The sequence below is a fragment of the Manis javanica genome, chromosome 17 (genome assembly GCF_040802235.1).
Source record: "Manis javanica isolate MJ-LG chromosome 17, MJ_LKY, whole genome shotgun sequence".
NCBI classification, from domain to species: domain Eukaryota; kingdom Metazoa; phylum Chordata; class Mammalia; order Pholidota; family Manidae; genus Manis; species Manis javanica.
This window is the reverse complement of record NC_133172.1, coordinates 54,505,388-54,529,959: the sequence shown is the minus strand read 5'-3', so window position 1 is coordinate 54,529,959 and position 24,572 is coordinate 54,505,388. Positions and strand designations below refer to the sequence as shown.

The 24,572-nt window shown below is 38.5% G+C and overlaps 1 protein-coding gene across 3 annotated transcripts in view; it reads right to left on the bottom strand.

Annotated features, from left to right (window-relative positions):
- The window catches only part of CNTNAP4 (contactin associated protein family member 4), a 223,157-nt gene that overhangs the window by 89,784 nt on the left and 108,801 nt on the right, over window positions 1–24,572 (bottom strand). For all 3 annotated transcript variants that reach the window (XM_073225716.1, XM_073225717.1, XM_017667920.3), the window contains exons 4-7: window positions 21,245–21,392; window positions 4,748–4,951; window positions 3,729–3,913; window positions 2,291–2,434 (exon numbers count right to left, since the gene is read on the bottom strand). In XM_073225716.1, coding sequence (XP_073081817.1) covers window positions 2,291–2,434; window positions 3,729–3,913; window positions 4,748–4,951; window positions 21,245–21,392 — 681 coding nt within the window. The remainder of the gene's footprint in view (window positions 1–2,290; window positions 2,435–3,728; window positions 3,914–4,747; window positions 4,952–21,244; window positions 21,393–24,572) is intronic.

The following is a 24,572-nucleotide window of genomic DNA, read 5'->3' as shown; positions in this document are numbered from 1 at the left end:
CCCTGCAAGCAGCAAACCCTCTTGCCAATGAAAAGTGCATGTTAGCTGTGGAAGTAATTCCTGGAAAGTCACACATCTGTGAAACACACACATCTGACTATAATATTTTAATTTTCTTTCTATTAAAAAAAAATCTCGCTGAATGGTCTCCTCATGTAAGTACTACAAGTTCACACAGGAATTAGGATAACATTTTGTAAACAATAAATAGTCCCGTGATGTGCTCTGGGATTTGCTGACACACTATGAACTTAAATGAAAATATTTTGAATTTTGAACTAATTAAAAATTGTTGTCTAGTGAATATATATGTCTGCTTTTCTGTCAAGAAGCTGATTAAGCTGGAAATCATGTTTCCCAGAGTCCCTTTTCTTGTCTGATTCTAGCCAAAAAGAGAGCTTGTGTGATATTTGAGTCAGAAGTGAAATGTCAGCCATGTTCCTCCGAAGGTTTGTGTGTGTGTGAAAAAGCACAGGGAAGGAGGATCAGAAGGGGCTGGTGAGTTCTAGCCTGTCTTGCCTTTCCTCTCTGCTCCATCTCTTCCTCCTGACAGCTGGCTTCCACTTCCCAGTTCGTCTGACAATTGTTAAGATCCAAGCCCTGAAATAGATCCCTTGTTCACAAAACTCATAGTGCTGCTTCCCCAACTGATCCCTGACCGACACAGTTATATTTAAATTCTGCCACATTCTCACAGAATGAGATTAGAATGCAGCCTGACCAACACTGCTTACTGGGACAGACTGGCAGCTGCACTGTTGTGACAGCCTATTAGTTACTTTTATTCATTATGAATGACCGTGGCAAAACACAAGTTTTTCAAATGCCTCTCTAATACACATGAATGTTATCTGACTCCAGGAACTCGGTATGCTTATTTAGAGAGTTTGTTAGGGAATAGCTTATTAAAGAAATCACAGAGCAAAAGAAATTATTCCCTTGGTAGTAATAATATCACAACAAAATCACATTATCAACTATAAAAAAAAAAAAGACTGGCTTCACTGGAGATGGCTGGTAATTATAGATTTGCTTAGTTTATATTGTATTCCTATTATGTTAATATGTGTGCGCAAGTTAGTTAGTAGTTTAAAACCTATACATGCTTAAGGTACTCTACAAGAAGATATGGCAAAGAAATAATCAATCCTCCCATGTTTCCTTCCATATGCTACATCTACAGCTTTTCTTCTTCCTTCCTAATTACAACCCTTAAATAGAATTCATGCCTCATATCGAATTTACCGAGCATCATAATTCCTCCAGGTGGTAAAGATACCTCGAGACAAGTGCTGGGCATAGAAGCCACAGGGCATAAATCTGCAAAGAAGTAAAAAGCTAACCTTTTCAAACAATATGGCTTCTCTCTCACTTACCAACTTTACATCTCCCTGTATGGCCCCGGAAGATGACTGGTTAGCCAGAGACGGGTAAGATTCCTCAAAGGAGGAACAACCTAAGACAGGCACAGTCGCAGGGGGGCCATCAGGTGAGAAATTGGGGATCAACAGAGGTGAGGCTTAGAACCTCACCCCCCCGTTTTGAGAGAAATCTTCTGCATCTGTGGATGTTTTATTGCCCTTGTCTAGCTTGGATTAACACATAGTCTACAGGCACACACCTGATCGTCTATAATTGCCCTCTTACAGCACTAAACTATGTTTTCTACCTTTATCTTGCATCTACCTACCACTTCAGCATTTTATTAAAAATAATAATAATAATAAAGGGAGAAATGTGGGATCCACATATAAATCAAGTATAAAAATCAAACGAATATTCTTATTTGACCTGATTGTTTATAGTTCATAATGCGTGATCAAAACCGAAAGTTTCTGTGATGACTGCCCTTGCACTGTTCACCATGTAAGAACTTATTCACTATGTAAGAATTTGTTCACCATGTAAGAACTTGTTCGTTATGCTTCAGAAGATTGGAGACTGACGAGAATTAGGCTTGAGATGGACTAATGATTGTGCATTGAGCATTGACCCCCCTATACAGAATTTTACTGTTGTTAACAACCATTTGATCAATAAATATGAGAGATGCCCTCTCAAAAAAAAAAAAGACTGCTTTACTTTTTATGAAAATAATCATGCCCTATGATTTTTAGTTCCTTGAGATAGAACTAATCCCTTATGTGTATATTGCCAAACAGAGAAAAAGTTTTAAAGAGTAAGAGTAATCTCTAGAACACCTTAGCATATGGGATTCTAAAATGGAGCAACTTTGTTCTATGGAAGGCCACGTAGCTTTACTCATTCATTCACATGAAGTCTGTCTTACCATAGCAGTGATCTGTGGACTCTGTTGCTTGGCCAAATCAATGATATCCACTCCATTATAATAGAGATTTTCTAAACACCCATGAAAATTTTTATGGGGAAATGACATTGGTTTTCCATGTGCTGGAATCCCTCCAAAGCTGATCTTAGAAAGAAAAATGGCATCAATAATATTGTTTAGTGATTTTCTGATAATCTGCTTAAGTAACTTCTAATCATTAAAATGATAGCAACTATAGCTGTAATCATCACAGAGAGATTGATTGTTCATCAACCCACACTGCTGTATTATTAATTTATATGGAAATTTTTTAAAAATTAAGATGCAGATTTTAAAACACATTTATATGCATTCAGTTTTCATTTACATGAAAGCTTTATCCTTACAAGTTCTTAATCACACCTGGATTTGATACTTATTGGTTGATGAATAAAAATCCATCCTCATATCCATGGTAAATCTGTTTAATAATACAACCAATTGTAATAGCGTTCTATTTTATATACATTTCTGGCACACACTGTATTTGTACATTTGAATCAACTGTTAATGAACTCATTAATCTACTCATATCCTCTCCATATATCTACACTGTTCAAGGGTACCCCATGGCTCAGAAAAACCAAGCAACACATTCCATATTTACTTCTGGTAATGAGACCTCTTCTTGGAGATTTCCTACATGAGATGATCTAGGACTACACATTGCAGGTAAAAAAAAAAAAGATGATGACCTCTCTCTATAATAACAAATTAAAATATTGCCAGAAAAACGAAGAAGCTTCACTAGTATAAGACTAAATCGCTTATTGTGAGTGAGATCACTTTGGGAAACACTTCACCAGGAATTTGATTTACTCTAGAACCACAGGGTAGGTTTTCTGCAGCATATCTTCTTTTGCATGGCTACACCACATAGACATCACAGAATCTGTGCAAGCATACCTGGGAGATATTGTGGGTTCAGTTCCAGACCACTGCAATAAAGTGAGTATCTCAATAAAGCAAATCAGATGAATTTTTTGGTCTTCCAGTGTATTGAAAAGTTATGTTTATACTATACTCTAGTCCTTTAAATGTGCAACAGCATTATATCCTTAACAACTATGTACATACCTTAATTAAAAAATACTTCATTGGTAAAAAATGCTAACCAGCACCCCAGCTTTCAGCTAATTGTTATCACTGATCACAGATCACCATAACAAACATGGTAACAATAAAAAAGATTGAAATGCTGTGAGAATTACCGAAGTGTAACACGGAGATACAAAGTGAGCAAATGCTATTGGAAAAAAATGGAGCCAATAGACCTGTTCCATGCAGAGGTGCCACAAACGTTCAGTTTGTAAAAATAAACCAGTATCTGCAAAGCGCAATAAAGCAAAGCATGAGAAAACAAGATAGGCCTGTATTAAATGAAATGTAACCATCACACCTCATAGTCAAGATCCGGGTAACGGAACTCGCCCTGGGCATGGAAATGGTGCCTATGCTCATCCACTGTGAAGTTGACCTGCCTGCCCAGGCGCTGGAGGAGCACAGAATGCCAGTGTTGATCGTCCAGGAGGCTGCCCAGGGTGAGACTGACCGGGGCGCGAGTAGAGGGCAGTTTAGCTTCACCTTAGAAGAAAACAAAACAACACCACCATTACTCCCAGTTAAAAATTTTTTTAAATTCCCTTTTGTGGACCAGCATCTCAACTCTTAAAATAATCACAATCTCCTTTTGCGCATCCCATACAAAGACTAGTGTGGGGGTAAAACAGGTGAAGGGTATAAAGAGGCACAAAATCTCAGCCATCATATAAATTAACCACAGGGATGAAAATGCAGCATAGAGTATATAGCCTGTAGCTCTGTAACATCTTTCTGTGTTGACAGATGGCAACTACTCTAGCTGGGTAAGGAATTAACCGTGGATATAACTGTTGAATCTCTATGTTGTATATGTGAAACCAATTCAGTAATGTGTATCGATGACACTTCAATAAAAGAATATCAAAAACAAAACACAATAAAAGAATATCAAAAAAACAACACTAGTGTGGAATTACTTGAAGACTGAATATAATATTCTCTCATCCTTGTTGCAGTTTCTCCACTGTTGTGTTGTACCTATCGCACACTCATTTTTGATGTAAATCTTATCTTTGCTACAACCTCACTGTTTTTATGACCTCAATATTTTTCAATGACCTGTCCCTTTCTTCACAATGCTTGAAAATAGCAGTGTAGTTCGATTGGCACTGTGTAAAACACATCAAATGAGGGTCCTGTACAATTTGCAAAATAGGAACCATTTTTACATAAAAGTGCAATATTGGCATATACATATAAGCCCTTCAATCTGGAAATAAGTCCCTTTAATTATTATAAAATAAGCTATAAAAGAATGCAGTCACTGAAGTAATATCTAAATGATCAGATTTTCAAGCACTTCATCAGTTAGTTTACCTGAATTAATAAGTAAAAAAAGTTTTCCTCTTCTTAATTCCAGTGTAATGTGATCTCCATTTTGCCCTTCCCCATGGAGTATAATCCCATCACTCTGCAGAGTTTTGAATTTCAAAGAAATAGTATCTTTTATTGGGCTCAGGGATTTTTTATCAAATCTGTAGAGAAGGGAACTTCTTCCATCAAAATCTACCACCTCTGATCCTAGAGACAAAGATGTTAAAAGTCATTCTAAGGATGAATACGCTTTTCATTAGAGCATTTTAGTATATACAGAGAGAGACAGCATTATATACACACATAGACATGAGCAGTTCAGCTCTAAGCCAGTCATAAGGGAAAATAAAACCACCAAATATCTAACACCCTCCCATTACCTGGGATTGACTCCATTCTAGTCTTTACTAACTTATTTACAAAAATTCATGATCTACAGAGAAATGCAAATTAAAACCACAATGAGATATCACCTCACACCACTTAGGATGGCCAACATCCAAAAGACAAACAACAACAAATGCTGGTGAGGATGTGGAGAAAGGGGAACCCTCCTACATTGCTGGTGGGAATGTAAATTAGTTCCACCATTGTGGAAAGCAGTATGGAGGTTCCTCAAAAAACTAAAAATAGAAATACCATTTGACCCAGGAATTCCACTCCTAGGAATTTATACTAAGAATGCAGAAACCCAGTTTGAAAAAGACATATCACCTCTATGCTTATTGCAGCACTATTTACAATAGCCAAGAAATGGAAGCAACCTAAGTGTCTATCAGTAGATGAATGGGTAAAGAAGATGTGATACATATACACAATGGAATATTATTCAGCCATAAGAAGAAAACAAATCCTACCATTTGCAACAACATGGATGGAGCTAGAGGGTATTATGCTCAGTGAAATAAGCCAGGTGGAGAAACACAAGTACCAAATGATTTCACTCATCTGTGGAGTATAAGAACAAAGCAAAAACTGAAGGACCAAAACAGCAGCAGACTCACAGAACCCAAGAATGGACTAACAGTTACCAAAGGGAAAGGGACTGGGGAGGATGGGTGGGAAGAGAGGGATAAGGGGAGTAAGGGGCATTATGATTAGCACACATAATGTAGGGGGGGCACGGGGAAGGCAGTATAGCACAGAGAAGACAAGTAGTGACTCTATAGCATCTTACTACACTGATGGACAGTGACTGTAATGGGGTATGTGGTGGGACTTGATAATGGGGGGAATCTAGTAATGACAGTGTTGTTCATATAGTTGTATATTAATGATACCAAAACAAAAAAATTTTTTAAATAAAATATGCATTACATTCTCAGTAAAAAAAAATAAATTCATTATCTAGAAATACATTTTAAAATGTATTCTTAATTTTCTCTTATATTACTGGAGGCTGTTTCTTCTCAATCCATAAAAAAGGAGAATAAAATTAGGAAAAAGGTTATAATCCATATCCAAAAACCACTTTGCATATTTCATGATCAATATTTTTTAATGGTGTTCTTTAAGTGTTGATGTTCAATAGTTTTTAGCTCCTGAAAAAGTGTTTTGATATCTCAAAATTCTTTCATACGTGTTATACATAAGAAATCCACAAACACATGCACACACATATATCAAACTCATCAAATACCACCTTTGTGTAAAAACATTAACCTGACCTTGGTAGGTTTTTTGGTTTATTATTTTTGTGTCTAAGTAATAGTATTTAAGAGCAATACTATTTTCTGTCTCAAGGGCACTGCTGGCAAGACATTCATTTAATATTATAAGGGCTGCTTTGTTACATTCATGTCAAAACTGTGACACTGACATGTTTTTTCAGCTTTCTGGTGGTGTCTTATCTACTCATTGTCAAGATCACTTTTATTCGGTTCATTTGAAAAGAGGTGTCATGTTATACCAGTAACATAACAGTACATCTGTCAAAATCAGTTGCACCCTTGAACAAGAGGTGCACACACACACACACACACACACACACACACACACACACACACACAAAACCTGATAATACTCAGAGAGTCTAGCAGTGTTTTGTATATTTCATAAATCAAGGATGTTTTTAAAGGCAATTACACTTGAGAGCACACTTATATAATAAATGAAGAGGTTAGAGAAACCCAATAAAATAGGAAGTTATTTTTCAACTGGTTAGTTGACTTTTCCCAGTCAATGAGATGGCAACAGTTTACTCATCCTGTTTCATTAAAATGAAACTATTACAGCTACTTGTACGCCCAAATATACATTTCACTCAGATTAGCCACTGTATTTAATGTGAGTCATTTATATTCACCACCCCCTGAAAATGTTTTCAACTATGTCATGCAACTATCTTTTGAAAATTCCGAGGTTTGCTTTTTCCACATCTTGTTAATGTGCTTATAAAGAATTCATTCACCAAGTGCATATGAATAAACATTGCATTCTGTAGAAAGAATAATGCTAACTGAACAATTACTCCTTGTTATATAGCTGAATGAATGTGCATGGTAAAAACATAACTCTGTGTCAAATACAAATAATGTGTTCTATGATTATTAGGTTACAATAAATTAAGAAAAATTCCAATAAGACAGACTTTAAATGCTGACACATTTGGAGCAATGCAGTTATCTCTGAGTTAATGTATTGCTCAAAGGCAACCATGATAAGAATGACTTTATTTCAGATAAAGTTTATTTTTGGAATTAACTACCAAGAGAATATTTTCCAGTAAAGGGTTGGCCTGTTACTTTAGCCTATTGTTTCTTTTCTTCTCTTCTTCACCATTGCTATTATGACATTATTATGGTCATATTAACCTTTCATGGCACCTAAAGCTTTTGTGCCTGGACCGTTTAAATCAGCAAAATGAAGTAGTGACTAACTTACCAGACATGCCTAAAGCAATGGTGTACCACTGCATCTCTTACACTGAAGCCACTTGCCATTTTCTCTCACTCCTACGATTGTCTTCTTACTTCAAGGGTATAACACTAGGTAATTCGATGCATCCATTCAACAAAGATTTACTTAGCCCATTGTACCTGAGGCGGTGTGACGGATGCTGAGGTTAGCGGGTGAATAGCATCAACACAGCCCCTGCCCTCATGGGGCTTACATTCAAGGAAGATGGACAATAATCAGCAAGTGAAAAAACAATTTCATAAAACCATTAGAGACTGTACCAGGTAATCTGATCCAGATTCCAGAAAACTTTAGTTAAGACAGCTAGGGTCCCAGATCTAGTAACCTGAGGCCAAAGCAGATGGTAATCAGTTATCTTTCTATTCTCCACCATCTGCAGATCCTATACTGTCCCCATAAACTAGAATTTAGCTATTCTTAAAACCCCTAATTCCAGGAGGCCTAGAGATTCTCCCAACATCCTCTCCTTCACAGTCACAGTCCTGACAAGAATCTCTAGGGACTGCTGAGAATATATGGTGACAGTCAGCAATCTGCCTCTCAGATGAAGGAAGGGGCAGGAGCAGTGGGGTTGCCTTGAAAACAGGCCCGAAAACAAGAAAGGAGTAAATCAGAGAATCAACAAACTCGCTCAACCATATCACAGATTTCATGCGTATGTGAGCAATTTCCTGTGCGTGCCCTGCAGGGAAAAAACACGTATGTATGTAACTCAGAATGTGAGTACAATGTCAGTACAGGAAAACTTCAAGTTACATATGCAAATACACATATATGAGGATTCTCACAAAAGAAAAAAATTCAGGATGACTCCTAACCATAACACTTAAGATAGAAAACTCACTTAAAACTGGTCTCAATTAAGTCACTCTTATTAAAAAAAGCTATTTACACATCTGATATAAAAAAAAGCATATAATTTTAAACAATAATTACAAAACACTGTGTTCTGACACATATAGTTATGATATAACCACCTGGAACTACCTGAAAAAAAACTGATCTTTTGAGAGGGAGATGGAAAGAGAGAGGAAGATGTTTTGAATTCAATTTAAGCATCTAGCTCTCCAAGGATACCGGCGGGAGAAAGAGGTATATGGTCTCGCCTGGAAATGATCTTACAACTGTTAAAAATTGTAGAACCTGGAGATAAATCAAAGGAATAACTTCATATCCTTTCAGTGTCATACTGGACCATTTTCTAACAGGACCATCTAAAGATTATTTAATTCTATATAAATTAATAAATGTCAGATTTACTATTTATTACACATTTGGATCAGACTGTGAAATTACAAGTCAATTTATAGATTTTTTTCCCAGTAGAGATGCAAATGATTTCTCTCAGGTAGAAAATATATCCCCAAAGGTTATGGCTTTTTTGCCCTACTGGAGTTAACTATTTGAGTACTTAGCCTAGTAACAGCGATCCAACATTCTCTTTGCATTCTTATACTCAGTCTCTCGAATTTTCTTTGAACCAGCTTTATCAGCCTCCTGATTTCTTCTCCAATGAATCAATTACATCTTTAATATGTGCTTATTCTATATTTGAATAAAGGTCATGTTTTTACGCTTTTGCAAATTTTACTTTCAACACTGCCAACTTAAAAAGTACACTCGGGCTTCACATCACTGATTGGGGACGCAACATTTCAAGTCTTAGCCATTGCCAGTAATGTTCGGGGTGAATTTATTTTCATTATTCCACAAAGGTTTTCAGATTTTTGAACCCTTAAGAAAACACTGCCAATGCAAATACATTCTCACAAAAGAAAGTTCAGATGATGCATAACAATATTCCTTGATACTGAAACTAATCTTTAAACGAGCTGAGGTAAGCATGCACCATGAATGAAACAAATCCAATTTTAGAAACACTAAATTAAGCATCCAAAGGAACATTAATATTTATATTAACAGTCAATGTCACAATTTATTCCTCTTTTGTCGTACATTTTAGGGAAAAGGATCTTTTGTACACAGTTAAAGGGGAAAAGTAGAGGTATTAGAAAATTCACCACAGGAAAAACTGAAAGTCAGAAGTTAACCAAATTCGTGGCACTGAAGAACCTATAGACTAATGATGTCTGGGAGGAGACATATTACTTGATTGAAAGGAAGAATTATTTTTCTAATTTTAAATGTGTTCATTAGTATGCTTATTAACTGAAGTTATATTTTAATGATTGGATTATTATCGATATTAATAACAAGGCCCTGTCATACCCTGGCTCACCACAGGGAGGGCATGAACTCTAATTTTCTGGTTAAAAGTTGCTAATTGTTCTGACTATTTCATCTCCTCTTCGTCTATTGCCCTTTTGCGTCTCTCTTAATAGTGCGTATTCTGGTCTAGCTGGGTAGTTAAGGCAGCTGGTCCGTGTGGGTTTGAATCTTCCCTCTATCTGGGGCAAGTGCGTGTGTTTCCTATCATTGCTGAAACAAATGACCCCCGACTTGGTCATGCCAAACAACACAACTGATTATCTTACAGTCTTAGAATTCAGAAGTCCTAAAATCAAGATGTTGGCAAGCACTGCCTTCCTTCTGAAGTTTCAGGAAGATAACCCCTTCTTCCTTGTCCAGCTTCTAGGGACCATCTGCATTTCTTGATTCCTGGCTCCTTCCTTCACGTCCCAGGCCAGCATCATGGCATCTTTCTCTTCCCCCATCCATCTCTTTCTCTCTCTCTCATCTCTGCTTTCATAGTCCTATCTCCTCCTCTGACCTGACCCTGTCACCTCTCTTTTATAAGGATACTTGTGACTGCACTGGTCCACTGGATAATCCAGGATAATCTCTCCACCTCACAACCCTTAATTTAATCACATCTGTACAAAGCTTATATCATACTGTAACATATTTACAGGCAGAGGGCATTATTCTCTCTAACATAGCAAGTCAACCTCTTTGTCCCTGTTCCCTTATCTGAACATGAGAATAATAATAGTATATCCTTTATAGAACAATTGTATGAATATATGTGTGCAAAATTTCTGGAAGAGTTGCTGGCACATAATTAGAACACATGTTAAACATTATGTCAACTATTCCAAATGCTCATGCTATTATTTACTGTTAGAATATTGGGCAGAGAAAGATGTAGAGCAAAAATAGTTTAATAAATACATTTGGTGTATTTATTTTTAAAGATAGACTCTTTAAAAAATAATGAATTTCTGAAGTGCACAAGAAATGTTCAATTTTCAATATGAATGCCAGGTTAGGCAGCAGGCATGATTTTGAGCCATCTGTGGGCTCTATGGCTTCTTCTCTGCCAGTTAATGCCATGGCAATTGTCAGCGACCTGAGTCCCCCTCAGTGAATACCTCCATTCTCAGATCTTCTCATTCATAGCAGGAATCAAGGAAAGAAGACACTCACAAAGACTGTAGGCCCGATGCCCATATCAATTCTCCCTGTGACCCCAGGAGAGAGGTACAGTCTGCTGTATCTGCATGATTCAGAAATATAATCTCCCATGAAATTAAGAGTTTTCTGATAGAAAATATTCAAATTTTTTTCAGGCTATGGTGTCACAAGTGGTTTGCTGAAACGTGCATTCCGCTCTCCTTCCTACATCACGTATTTATGGAGAGCTCTCTGTGAATACAGTGGAAATACAGCAGTGCATAAAAACAAAGCATGTTTTTTTTTTTTCAGGGAGCCTACATTCTGGTGGGAGGACACACATCCCTGAGATGAGATTAATCACGCCAGTTCTCAGAGCTTCGCTTGTGCATCGGGGCTGGGTCCCAAATGATTTCTAACACGCGCAGGAGGAGTTGATCCACGCAGCCTCAGAGAAGGATTACAGCTAAACTGCAGAAGTGCTTTCCCTCTGTGGGCAGCAGATGTGTTATTCCACCTCTGCATATTCACATGCAAGCACATGCCTCCATATAATAACTTCTACTTGACCCGGTATCCTTCCCTCACCCCTGCATCCTATCCCTGGCTCCAGAAATTTGAGGCTCCCCAAAATATGAGAGATTGCCATTTGAAAAAGCCATGTCCTCCGTGCCCCACATTGGACGACTAAGAGAAACATACCCAAAAACATGCTTTCTTAAATGGAGCCCTATGGCCCTGCCATGGTGGAATCAAATGATGAGGGATCTCCAGAAATATCCTGGGCTCTGCTTTTTGTCCACCAAATTAGAATCTCTGACAGCCACACCTAGGACTGTGACAGCATGAGGGTTGTCTGACCAGAAAAACAAGACAGTTACAGAAACCTATTCTCTGAAAATGAACAACCTTGCATAAAGAATTGTGCCATGGAAAATGAGTATGTTTTATTTATTTATACTGCAGGTGATATTTGCAGAAAAATTGTGGAGGTGGTAACGACTTGTCCCTGAAAGATGTTTTGGGGAAAAGTTGATTCTGTGAGTTAAATTATGAATCATCACATTATTGATGAGGTCAGTTGACAAAGAAACCTAAAAAAACTGGAATAGAAAGTGTGTGAAATGGAAAACAAATCCTTGAATAATAGAAATGGACTTTATTGAAGGTCATGAAAGAGTTCTTGAAAAAGACAAGAGCATTTACTCCTATTAATTCTTTGGCAAACACCCCAAAAATATAAATAGAAAAAAAGTGCTAGAAAAAAAACAATGGACCAAACTCCTCCCAGTGAAATGAAGTCAAGTCTTCAACACTGGTCATACTGCTTACTTATTTGAAAACCACCACCTATGAATTTCTAAACAAATAGTAGCCCAATTCTGACTTCTAAGAAACATAAGTCAGACTGAGTCATTATCAAACTATTGTACAGTGAAATATTAAAGCAATAGCATGATGGATAGGCACTTGAGATCTGCATTACTGAAGTAGATTTTAAAGAGATGGAGAGGAGAGACCAAGCATTCGAGAAATCAACAGGAAATAGGTTGTACTATTTTTGCATAGCAGCATAAAAGAACAATGATTTAAGGGACTCTTAAGTTTGAAACAACTAAAATTAATACAGTGAAACGGAAGAAGGCACAGGATCAAGTGCTGCCTACAACCACAGGGCAAAGGGGGCTTTACTATCATGGCTTTAAATAGACAGAGTTAAGGTCACTGACAACACTCCAGGAGATAATGGAAATAAACATGCTTGCTGCCAGCTATATATCAATCGAAATTAACCTTTTAAATAGATTTTTAAGTTGGTAAATATCTACTACATCGAGGACACTTGAGTATGTCATTAGGGAATGTAAGTTGTATTTCTGTTTCTAATAATTATTTGTAACTTTTGTAATGTCACTGCCATCACCAAAATGCTCATTCTCAATTTCCTTATTTGGAACATGTGGAGAATAATTGCAGCCTCTCACAGTAACCAAAGAAGCTGTGGGTATCAAATTGAGCCTCGAAATGCCTTAATATTTATGAAATATTTCATGCTCTTTTTATCATTTTAATAATAACAAACATATGAAATCTTATATGTCCATCTCAGAGAGATTTGTCCTTTCATCAACTGCTATTGTATGAGTGTAATAAGTTCGTGATTTTTACGTATTTATTCATTTTTTAGTTTACATTGTGGCTGATCAGATGTTTTTCTTAATTATTCCATTTAACAAATAGTTAGTTACTGAACATTGACTCTGCCGAGTCCTGCCGTGGGAGCTGGTGCTGCGACCGCGAACACATGCTGTCCGCATGGATCCCCCAGTCGGAAGGGAAAGGAAGACATCAGGCAGCTCATCCCACATGCAGACATTCTACACATTATAAGGAGAATATGAGAGGGAAAGACAGGGTTTTATGGAGCTTTGAACAGACAGATCTAAATTGGGTTGTCAATTAGGGATGAGATCTCTGAGGAAGTGCTATTCAAACCGAGTAGCTGACCACCCATATAAGCATCCAGAGTTAGGAAAGAAGGAGGACATGGGGAAGAGGAGGGGATGAGTAGGGGAGTGGAAAAGGGGAGCTGGGAGGTGGGGAGAGACTGGGGAGGAATGGGTGGTGCGGGCAGGAGGTAAATGAGGCAGTGCACAGGGAGTTCAGGGCCGGCAGAGCACCTGACCCCGTGAAAGCTTCGTTCCAGGTTTCCGAGGAGCAGGTCATTTCGTTTTGTCCTCCATGCTAGGATACAACAAGTGGACCCGAGACTGGTCTCTACTCCTAAGGCAATGCCCTTCTGGCTTTTCAGTTAGAAGCTCATGGTATTTAACAAGCCCCTCTGAGCTGGCAGGACTTGACCTCCAAAGATGTTCTTCCCAGCATGAGGCAGACGCTGGTTTCTTAAGGACTTGAATCTCCCACTTCTGCTCTCCCTGGACTCCTCAGTGTATCATCTGGGGCACATGCAATTCAGGAATCAGCCAAGGATTTAAAGGGAATTTGTATGCAGGGGTTGCAGCTCTCCCTGTGGAAATCCCTCCTTTTCAGTAGGCCACCCTAAATTTCCAGCCTCTCTGGCAACCCTGAACTCTGACCTCTGCCTCCCCAGTCCTGTAAAATCTGGCTCCTTTCTGCTTGGGCATGATGCCCTGCAAACTTGGATATGTTTTCAGGAAAAAGTCAGTTAAATGTGGATCTCCCCAGATTTGCTCTCCTTCTCTCAAGAATCAAATCTTCTCAAAGTTCTGCCTGTTTTGAGTTGAACTTCAGGGCCCTGAAGCAGATTTTTTTAATGGCTATATTTTATCATTTCATCCAGCAATTATAATTGCCATGGGCAATAAGATAGTTCAATAAATGTGACTCTGCTAGGACCAGAACCAAAAAACGAATCCTCTCTCTACTTGTGAACTTCTCTAATAACTGAGTTGCTTTTAATTATTTAGGATTTCAAAATGGGCATATACCAATTCCATTATTCCTTCTTTATGCATTACCTGGAATATACCTTTAAAGAGAAATTCCCTCTCATCTCCTATTTGGTTACCTTGAAGTACAGATTACATAGGAAAAGTAAGATAAATGCTCAGTGTTTTCCTTCATTTATTAGTTCTCAAAATAAAGAGTTTGTCTCTTAATATCTCTCATAGGTAACCGATCAGATTTGATTTTGGTATTGTCATGAGCCCTTCACTTAAACATTTCAATATGTTTCAGTACTGCAGTTGCTATCCTACTGATGCTACAGTATTTCCATTTTGGGTCGGTTTCCACCAGAATCTAAGGCCCGCTTTTGCTCTGAGTTCTTTTAACACAATCCTGGAGAGTTTTCAGAGTTTCCTTATTTTCTGGTATTATAATAGCTAAACTTATCTTAATTTTCATATAACTTCACTTGTCATCACATTAAAATCTTAAGACTATACACTTTGCAAAGAATTAGAATTTATCATCTTTGGTCTTAGGCCAACAAGACAAAATAGGATTCCTCAGCTACACTATTTAGCTGATAAACAGTCTGAGAGCAGGGACTGGATTTAATTCAACTTGGTCAAGTTTTTTAGCAGTTAACGTGGGAGTTGCTTAAAAAACAGGTATTGAATTCAATTACGACAATTCTAGATAGTAAATCTAGTAACAAATTTTCTGCTTTTCACTTTTTTCCCTAACCAGTCGTGTGTTAGGGAAGATCAACATGCTGAATAGACAGGAGAGTATTGTCTAGCCCTCTGTCATTTTTTTTCCCATCCAGGTGAATATTTGCACTTCTCAATTTTCTTAAATTTCCTATCAATTTTCTTAAATTTCCTATCAATTTTGTAAAAATGAAATCTACTGATGTAAGTAGTTCTAACTTTCAATGTTTTACATTACAAAATGCACATTCCTATTTTTAAACATGAACATGTTTTACAATTATTGATTTACTCCCATTTATTAAATAGTACCCACAATTCTCTCTTAAACAGTCTGCATTTAAGCAAATAAACCCTATAGTTTAGCACATCTATTAATTTCTTATCTTCCCAGCTTCTCACTCATCCTCCTGTAGTTTACACCTGATCTTTCACATGCTGAATATGCCCCTGAGATGATGGAAAAAGCCTTCCTAGGCACCAATCCACCTCCATTCATTCATTCATCTCTCCAGAAGACTGGGAAGGGAAAGGGCCAGCCCATAACACTATAGTACAACGTGTGCGTGATAGGATCAGAAGCAGAACGGCTGTTCCAGGAGCAGGTGGAAATGCCCTCTGACCTAAATGTGGGGCGTCAGAGAACTTGTCAGAAGCAGTGGTTTCTATGCTGAGAAAAGGTGATGAGCAAAGCGTTATCCAGGTAGAGGAATGAAGGCTGGATGTGTCGGCAATTGCCCCAGACATCATGCAGAGACCCTGTCTGGAAAAACCATGAAGTCATGGCAGGTCAAAGTTCAGGACGGCTGGGCAGTTGGGTGCTCTCACTCTGTTGAGAAGGAGGATCTTTACACAAAAACTAGAGAAAAGGAGTTTAGTATTTATATTGAGAGCAATTATCTCAGCAATTCATCCACAATTAAAGAAGATTATCTTCTGTGGCTTAATTGCCACTTGCTGAGGACATCTCAGACACAATCACTTTCACCCAGTTATTTTCCATTCTCTGCCTTTGTTGACCGCTGTTTACCCTCCTTTGGGACATTCAGTAAAGTAGCATTACTGTACCATCAAAGAAGTTCTTTTCTTTTTCTTTCTTCTACAGGTTACTTCCTTACCTACATCTCCTGTCTAGCTCTGTAAACATGTTCACAGAGGCTGTGGCCAAGACATCTGAAATTTCTACTTTCCCTTTGAACCCATAAAATTTAGCTTCCACTTCTCATTCCTCAGGAAAGAACTTCAAGTTTACTGACATAAAAGTAGAACATGCGCTTTGATATGGATTTTCCATTCAGTTGATGCTCCTTCATTACAAATTACTGCTCTAACTCATTGGGATAGAAGGCAATAAAAGCATGTGTGGTTCTTGAAAAAGCCACTTGTCCTGCCATATTCACAAGACCAGCTTGCATCTATAACCTCAGCAAACATATGTATTAGGCACAAGGGGGCCTGGCATAAAAATGCACCTTACCTGAAAAATAGTACAAAGGACCTGCTTTCCTTATGATAGAAACGTGTTTCTGCTTTTCAAAGACACAAGTAGCTGTCTACACATAGCACTTTATACTTTATTATTAACAGTAATGCAGTAAGTGGGAATGTTATGATTTAATAACAATAATATTTGCATAGGTTTCAATTATATATCTTCAACCCAGACAGTTTAGAGTCCCAACCCTCCATATTTCACAGACACGTGAATTCTGTGAGTTAGCAATGGAGTTGATTCTCTCTCCTGTACTTTTTCAGAACTCACTTATCCTCAATGCCGCCACCCGGTAAGTAGCACCACCTTCCAGACAGTTGTTCAAATCTATTGACTCAGCGTCCCTCGCACACAATCACTAAGCTCTCCTGATTCAATATCCTCAATACATGGAGTCTGATTCAAGACAGGAGATCCGTCTCTCCTGCTGCTGGTCCTCTGGTTTGAGGCCCCACAGTCACTTGCACAGATTAGCTCAGAAGACTCCTAACTGAGTTGCTGCCTCCAGACTTAACCTTCCAATCTGCAACCCTTCACTTCGGTCTAAGTGCCCATTCTCAGAAACAAACAAATCCTCCAAGCAATCCTTGTCCCTGGGCATGACTACGGTCCACCTCTTCTCCTATGTGAACTATCCTCCCAGCTTCCTATGTGAAAATACCATCTTAGTTTCAGAACCTATTGCTATAAACTCATACATGAATCTCAATTTATTGATCACTTTATTCTCATACCCTACACTCACGCTACAATATTTTGCATTGAGTTTGTACAATTTTAATGACACTGCCTCTTGTGATCTCCAATGCCCACACCACATGCAAATGGCATAAATGGTTCTGTTTTTACACATATTCATGTACATGCTCCTACACCCCAATCTCCCTTTCTCTCTCTGAAATTGCTGAGCCAGTTGAGAGTCAGCTGTGCAAGGCTATCAGGGCACCCCCCTGCTGTGGCTTTTATTTATGGTGGTCTTTCAGGTTACCTTGGCAATGCGTATATTGCTTTTTGGCTTTTTTTGAACAGTCAGTACTATAAATTTTCTGCTCGCAGTTTTGTAACTATGCAGCATTTTATATGATGTGTTTGTGCTTTGTTGTAGAGAGTGAAAGGATTGTGTTGAATGAACCTAGGATTAGGATGCCAAAAAAAAGTATATATAATAATCCCCATATTTATAAAAAACATATGCATATTATTTTAGAGTTTCTCCCTACACCCAATACCTAGTAGGGTTCTCTTTCAGCAAGTGTCAGTAAATACTTAAATGGTGAATGTATATATGATTCATATAGTTGTCAAGACTTCGGAAAGGAATAGATCTGATTTTCAATCCTTGATCTACCAGGTTGTGTAGTCCTGGACAAAGTTCCTAATTTCTCTAAGGTTCACCTTCCCCCAGGTCAGGAGACTGAAAGCCCCTTGGTATATACACCACTCTTGAGAGAGTGGCTCTGGCAAACCCCGCCAAGCGTCTTAGTAACGTGGTGCAGGTGTTGTGGACGCACAGGCTGGCGGGTGGTACACAGCCCACCAGACCTTCCAAGCTCACGTGAAGCTCACGTAGTTGTCAGAATGGATGGGCATCACATGACTGTGTTCCAGGGAGAGACTCTGCCATCTCCCTGCCTCCCAAACCACTGTTCCTCTTCACAGGGGTTGTGGGACAGTTGCCTTCTATGTCTAGAGAAAATCCAGTCTGATCATGGATCTGAGCTACTCAGAGGAGTTGCAGGCAAAATCCTGCAGCTGGGTCCTTGTGCTGAGAGTGGTGCCTGCAGCTCCTCCTTCTGAGGACGGGGTGGTGGGTGGTCCCTGCTATTTCTGCACCAGGCAACCCAGAGCAAACCACAGGGCTCATTCAGCCCACAGTTCTGTTTGTCCCCTCTTACTCCTTCATACAATGGGAAGATTCATGCACCTACTACACTGTGTTGTTAGGACTAAATCAGAAAATACCTAGGAAGGATAGTATCTCCACATATTTACTATTCAATAAATGATGGCTATATAGTATCATGCTTTCATAAATTAATATTCTGCAAGGCTGCCGCTATGAACAGGTAGAGAATATGAATGTGACTTGGGTGTAATTGAGGAATTAAAGTCAATTTGGTCAAGTATATTCCTGCTAGGCACTTAAACTCAACTGATTCTGAAGTTATTTTAGGTAATCGATGAGAGTATTTTTCCATGACGTTTATTACTCTTTTTTTATCCAAAATTATACAATAGCCATTTTACATTGAATCCTGTCATATCAGTTCACCATTTGTGTTTATGTTTGAGTTTAAAATCATGTGCATTTCTAGTACTGCTAATTCAACCATGGGTCAATGAGAAAAGACTGACTAAATACATGGCCAATATGCTCCCTCCAAGGAAGCAGAAAGTCACACAGAAAGAACGTTCCCCAGGACTGCAGACCAGTGCCAGTGGGAGGAGCCTCGAGTTGCCATCAAGCACATGGCAGCAGAGAACTCAAAGGGGCCTGCCCCTCGGCAGCCCCATGGGGATGGTATGCATGGTGCTCTCGTTTTTGAAAAATAGCAGAAATGGTCTTATTAAACTAATGTTGAATTTACATCCTAGACTGAATGTGCATTAAGTGTGTACTACTGAGAAAATTACTTAATATTTCTAAGACTCTATTAGATGGGTAACTTTTAGGATTAAATGAGAATGTCTATAAAAACCGTGTCTGACACAGAGTAAGTGCTCATTAGCTATTAACTGGTCTAATACTGTGATAAATAAATATTTTACAAGGTGGGTGCTCTGAATAAGTAGAGAATGTAACTACAAATATGAAGCATTTTTGAAGTTTGTCTTGCTGATGGTCCATCATGTGCCATGGACTTTGCTAAACTCTCCCATGCAAAGACTTAAGAGTTAAGACTGACTGGACTCTGTTCTGGAACTGCAATTTGGGTGGGATTTTTTTTTTTAGAGGATGATTTTACTCAAGTGTGATAAGTTTGGGAGGGAAGAGCTAACACATACCAGGAACAGCTAAGCTGAGTTGTCGAAGCCAAGAGGGCCAGCAGTAAGTTGGGCAGATGGTGAGAAGTAAGGTGCCCGTGGCTCATCGCCGCGGTTCACCAGCTGGAGGGAGTGTGAGCGTGAGCTTGGCCTCTGGGGCCTGGCAGACGCGGCTGCACACCCACCTCTGCCACTTCCTCCCCGTGGGGATGCAGCAAGTCACCCTCCTGAAGCCTCAGTTTCTTCAGTTGCAAAGCGGGGGAATGGAATATTCTCTAATAATATTTATCTGGACTGTTTTTGGAATTATAAACTAGCTTTGTAATATAGTGCCAGATATATACTAAGCCCTCAAGAAAAATTCCAAAAATTATGAAAATTTGTACTATTATTTCTTATTATTATATGTAATTATATATTACTACTGATTATATTACTTAACATATTTTTATATTAAATTATATAATTATTATTACCACTGATATTAAGACTATTACTACTATCCCATAGGCCCTGAAGGGAACAGAAGGTGCACCCATTATATCTGACGGGGGAGGCGGCACGTTAGGAACCACCAAGTACACAGGAGACCCGTGCGATCTGTGTGCCGTGGTCTCTCCGACAGGGTAGACAAGTTCAACAGGTGGCCCGCCCACTGTAAGGCATGTATTCCTTTCATGTAAGTAAACTGGAACCTAACGACTTACATCACAAAGCGGTTATGTCTGAAAAAAGCTTTAGTAGCTAAAAAATGAACGTTTACCAGAGGAATACTGATGTAGTGGAAATGAAACTCCTGGGTTCTTTTCCAGAATCTTCCAGGTACTAGTTGTGAGATGCTGTGCAAATTACTGTATCTCTCTAAACCTCAGGCTGCTCATCAGACAAATGTGGATCATGTTAACTAACTCATTCTATAATAAAAGAACCATCTAGGCAGGATGGTGTGGCTTGAGGTGGACTATCAATAACTCCTGGGCCCCTGCCCCACAAAAAGATATAATAAAATGCTTCATTAAAAGGAGACTAAGTGAAATCTGTGGTTTCTATCTTTCTTTATGTGACAGTATTTCAAACACATTTTATATTTTGGCAGAGGTCTTCACCCTTTTTATGAATTTATGCCGAGGGGCATAGCATGTTTATAAGTGAGGTACATAGCATATTATTTTTAGAACATTCTTTGGTCTTCTAAGAGGTGATTGGTTACACTAAATGGAACACTGTCTCTTTTATTAAATTCAGGGTGCCTAAATGAAACATCATCAAATATAGTCCATGAGGGAAAGTTCAAATATTTGAAAGTTAGAGTCTAGTCAATAATATTAGATTTGGATAAATGGACTCACATATGTCTATACACACATCTGTATCTATCTATATATGGATCTATCTATTAAATGTTCCATTTCTGACTTAAAATATAAAAGCTAAATGCTAAGTTAATATTGACATGTATGGGCACCAAAAAAAAAAAGCTTCCTGCAAAAATCATTCCTGTTTTATACCTCTTTCTCTAACTATAAAGTCAATTTCAGTATGTAGGTTGGCTTCTAAAACACCTCCTTTGATTTCTATTTGTTTCAGTGCTTTGGGTAAACAAACACTTACTATATGCACATCCGAATGCCTCTATCCGCATTCCGATTCTGCCCTTGGGGTTCCATTCTAAAGGGATGAAGCGCAGAAATCTGGCTTTGATAGAAGGCTGGAGTCTGTAGTACACAACACTGTCTGCATTTGCATTCCCTGGAAAACCCTAAAAGAAAAGGGAAAGAAGGGAATCAGTGTGTCTAGAGAATATCTGTGTCATCTTGTCACCTATGATGTCAATGAACGATGTTTGATGGGCTTATTTACTATAAAATGGCCCCCTTTAAGAAAGTTACATTAACATTTACGCTGTAATATCTTTGCATGTACAGAAGTTAGTATTGCCTCAGTTTTTCTTAACGTTAAGAGTAGTTTAAATCCCATCATCCCCATTAAGCCAGCTTTCCACTATGATACCCTCAATAAAGTTTGTTTCTAAAAGTTACAAATTAAACAAAAGTTATTTACATTATGAGCCCCAAAAATTGAGACAATCTTTCAGTATTCCAAAACCAGGATCTGATTCATCAAAGGATTTGCTCACATCATTGATGAGTAAGAAGTTATGACATGTTCCTGTTGTTTCACTTTCTCATCTTATTCATTAATACAAACAAAATGTTCGAGTCGCAACTACACTCTGGTAACAGGGCTGTGAAACCTCATAGCCAGATCCCCACATTAACACTGTCACACACCAGATTTAGTCAATAAAAAAAATAATAAAATAAAAGCACCTGTTATTAAAAAAGTTGTTAAGGGAAATTGGAAGCACTAACAACTTGAAAGGACCTATAATTAGACTTACAGACTCTAGAATTTAAAAGCTAGAAAGACCTCAGAAATGATGCTAACCTAGCACAAATTGCAGATGAGGAAATTTAAGGTCAGGAGGTTGATAAAAAAAGACCCTCTGGTGTTTGTAAAGCTATCGTCTGGCAAGATCAGGAGCTAAGCTCCTTCCACAACGTCAGGATGCATCCATCCAACACATGGCCCCCCTGCAAAACCCACATATTATAGTGCCTGACGTCTAGTAGCTTTTATTTCCTCCCACACAACATACAGGAAGGCTTCATATATGGAAAGGTTAGGGTGAAACAGAAGCTGTTCTCAGTAATTTATATTTAATTTTTATTTCTTCTTCTCTTTCTCCCCTTGCTCCTCCACCTCCTGCTTTCTTTCTTTTTAACTGTAACAATCAGCATATGTAGGAGTAAATAAGGGCTACTGCTACTATCTATTCAGGCTTATGAGGCCCTGTTAACCATGACTGGATCAACAAATAAGGTCAAGTTCATGTAGATTACATAAGACAAAGGCAGAGGCATTAGGAATATGAAATACCCAGAGAATCTCCTCATTTGCCTACTTTTATTTCTACTTCACAAATATCCCTTAACCAGCAATTACCAAAATATTTTTAATACATTTTTTGAAAGCGGGGGTTGGGTGTTTCATTAGTCAAATTAATTTGACTTAATTTTCCTCATCAGCCAATTCCCTACCTCCTGCCGCCACCCCATCAACACCCCATACATCCAATTCCCAGGCTCACACACCACAGGCAGTTCTGCGGGGACACTTGCAAATTAGACCCTGAATCAGGGCATCTCTTCATCTCAGCTGTGACCACCCAGTTCAACAAAGCATTATCTCACCAGAACTATCTCAAAGGCCTCTTCCTCATCTTTTTTATTCTTCCATTCCCTGTCACCATCCGCACCCCCATCCCTAATCTCTAGCCCTCTGAGCAAGCAGATTTTTAAAGGTAAATTAAACCGCATCATCCCACTGCTTCCTTTCCCACTTAGACCCAATCCAAAGTCTTTATCAAACTTCCACAGTATTTGGCAACATCCTCCGTTATGCTGTAACCATACCAGATCTCCCTGAACTCAGGGCCTTTGCACCAGATGTCCATTCAACTCCAAAAGTTCTTCCCTTGGAAGCTTTACACAACAGCTCCTCTTGTCAAAATATTACCACCGAACACAGGCCCTTTCGGACCACAGCTCCTGTAGTAGTGTTCCTGGCACCCCCGTACCTTACCTTCCTGTTTTATTTTCTTCACTCCTCATGATTGGGGAGTCTTCTTTTATGTGATTATTGTTTGTTCATGTATTTTATCCTACCAGAAGACAAGCTCCATTAAAGCAAGGACCTTTACTGCCTCCATGCATAGTGCCTAGAACGTGGCTTGGTTCAAAGTGGTTCTCAGTAAAATGTTTGTGGGATGTGTATGTTTGGGAAAGACTGGACTCAAAAATAAAACATGGCAAAGTTCGACACATTTCTCAATTGCAGGACCTCTCAAAACACGTCAAATGCAAATGCGCAAGTATGCGCTGAATCTCCCATGACAAGGATAGCCATCAAGCGCCCAACCTATCAGGCCCACACTCCTAGGTATTGTTCCCAGGACACAAATAGGAGAACATGTGGACACCTATTTATACTGATATTTGGCCTTATAACCAGACCATTCCAGAAAGTTCCATTCTATTTCACTGGTCAAAATTTCATACACTGGTCGCGCGCGCGCGCATGTGTGTGTGTGTGTGTGTGTGTGTTTACAGACTCTCCAAATCAGGGTAATGTGCATCCACAGTTGAGAACCTGATCTACAGATACTCAATCCTAATCAAACCCTCTCATGGTTCTGTTTTCCTGGGTGCTACTGGCTAATACACCCTCTAATTAGGATTCCTGGCAGTGAACAGCTGGATGATGAATTAGATAACCCTCCAGAAGATTTCACATATTTTCAAAATTAATGGAAGTTCATAGATTCAGATAGATACCACTGCAACGACCTCAGCATCTTCAGGGATTGGGAGAAAAGATGCATAGTGATAGTGGCAACAGGCAGGTAAGTGGAATGGGGGGATCTACAAATAACAACCTTTCACATTTAATCTGATCCATTTATGATTTATTTGAATTTTGAGAACATAAAGAAGAAGTAAGATTTTAGTTTGTATACATAATAAAAATATCCTGGCATATTCAAAATTTTAAACAGTTTTTTTCTTACAAAAAGTGAGGAAAATTGTGAAGCAGGGAATAGGGGATTTTTAGCACGTTTCAGTCATACATGGATTTTTTTAATGAGCATGAGTTAATTTTATGATCAGTAAATAAAGCAGTTTGTAGACACAGGAAGTATGTACAGAGACAGAGCCGGCAGAAACATGTGCTAGGGCTCTGGCACCTTACATAACTTCAGTATCAATGTCATTGGAAAAATATGTACCTTTACTATTAGTTAAATATATTACATTGAACAATAATATTTGTATTGTTTTGCTCCACTTGTAGTTTTTTCAATACATAACGAAGATTC